The 1,960-nt window shown below is 25.6% G+C and overlaps 1 protein-coding gene across 1 annotated transcript; it reads left to right on the forward strand.

Annotated features, from left to right (window-relative positions):
• Nucleotides 1–474: 474 nt before the first annotated feature.
• LOAG_15085 (hypothetical protein) lies at nucleotides 475–708 on the forward strand (the record flags this gene model as incomplete). The annotated part of the gene is made up of 1 exon (XM_003150577.1): nucleotides 475–708. The coding sequence occupies one exon, from the start codon at nucleotides 475–477 to the stop codon at nucleotides 706–708; it is 234 nt and encodes a 77-aa protein (XP_003150625.1).
• Between the last annotated feature and the right edge of the window lie 1,252 nt (nucleotides 709–1,960).

Consider the following 1,960-nt stretch of genomic DNA (forward strand, 5'->3'; position numbering starts at 1 on the left):
TTCTGTCATTGAATTAATATTACAATAAGGGAAACGATAATTGTAGAAATGAGAGGAACTGTTATACAAGCTGGTTAGTTAATTTTGTTGAAATCCTTTCCTTTCGTTGAAATTCCATTCCATGGATTCTTTTTGTTGAAATCTTACAGGATTTAAAATGTTGATCTTGTGAGTAGCAAATCTAATATAATTGAAAGTAGTAAATAAGTAATAATAGAGGTCTGAAAACAACAACTTCATATTCCTAATCGATGAGTATCAGATGCATATTTTATACTCGACATTTGAGTGCAAAAAAGAGCAGAAATAGGTATATGTTACAGTAATCGAAATAACTAATATATTAATTGCAATAATTACTAGTAAAGTACGCAGAGAATTTTATAGAACTTTTAGGACTTTATGCTTTGTTGGCAGTAAAATAAGTATGAGAAGTAATTTATACACATTGCCAAATGAATTGGTCAATTATAGATGTTAATGGATTTAAAAGAAAGAGTTGATAAACTTAACGATATATGTATGGATATTAATAATCAAGTAGATGATATGATAGTAACGTTAAATGCGTATAATTGTGATAAAAATGATACGCTATATGTGATTACCATTCGTTCGGTTAATTTTATCATGCACTTTTTTCAACAAATATATGCTATCGTTATTTCAATTACAAAGGTATATTTATCAAAAGTTTCATGCAATTGATTTTGTTTGCATTTATTTAAACAAGACTATTTATCAAGGCTTTATTATTCAATAATTTATTGACTTAATTATCACCTGAAATTCCCAGTTATCGCAAAAATCATCAGTTTTACCATTCTTAATTAATTGCAATGTTTTTTATCTACAAATATTTATTTTATCTGTCATTTCATTCTTCAAACTTCGTTATCTTCATACGCAACACAAAAAAAAATAGTTCTAATTTTTAAAATTGACCAGTTTATTAATATTGTTCATGATGGACAATATTTGTGATCGGTGAATAACGCACTTCAGGAAATCAAAATAAAGCTTTTCCAATTAAGGAGAAATATTTAGGTTAGCATTTTGCAATAAAATTTATTGTTTTCGTAAACATTTGATAAGTTTATGTATTTCGTTCTACAAAATTTCATCGCCATTCATCCAAAAACATTGATATAATGTGAGGAAAATTCAGAACTTTCAAAATTTTTTAGAAATTACGCAAAAATCTTTTAGCATTTTACAAAACCATTATTAGCAATAAATTCAGGATCATCAAATACTGCCAGTAAAGGAGAGCAAATCGATATATTTCTGTCAACATCCTTGTAATTTTAAGCAATTAATTAGCGGACATGAATTGTTAAAAGAAGAAAAAGTAATATTAATTTACAATTTTTACTTCGTTCTCCAATGAGTAATGTTGAAATTGTTTGAAAAATAATATTAAGCGGAAAGCTAGTAATTACTGCTACATCTGATAAAAGAATACCAATCAGATAAAGTTATTTATCCTTTTAGAAACTGGTTGACACTTATGCACAAACGGTTAACGTGTAATGCAACATAGGGTATTTTTGAAAGCAAAAATTGAATTAAATGGTATAAAGAAATACTTTCGAAAAGGTATAAAGTAATACTATTGTGTAAGCATTAAAGATAATTGACACAAATTATTTACTTTTATATTCATCACTTTGTTTATGATCAAAGAGAATTCTCAAAGCATGTTTCCAACCAAAGGTCATCTCCACTAAATTAACTTGAAATAACATTCATTGAACTTTAGTATATATTAATCAATATATTAATATATATTAATCAAATATATATTAATCAATATATTAATATATATTAATCAATATATTAATATATATTAATCAATAACATATATTAATCAACGAATGAAACAAAAAACATCAAAGAAATGGAGAAATAAAAGAAAGAGTGAATTTGAACACTTTTCACAAAGAAGAGATTATCATCT

This window comes from Loa loa (genome assembly GCF_000183805.2).
Source record: "Loa loa unplaced genomic scaffold supercont3.914, whole genome shotgun sequence".
In the NCBI taxonomy this organism is placed as follows: Eukaryota; Metazoa; Nematoda; class Chromadorea; order Rhabditida; family Onchocercidae; genus Loa; species Loa loa.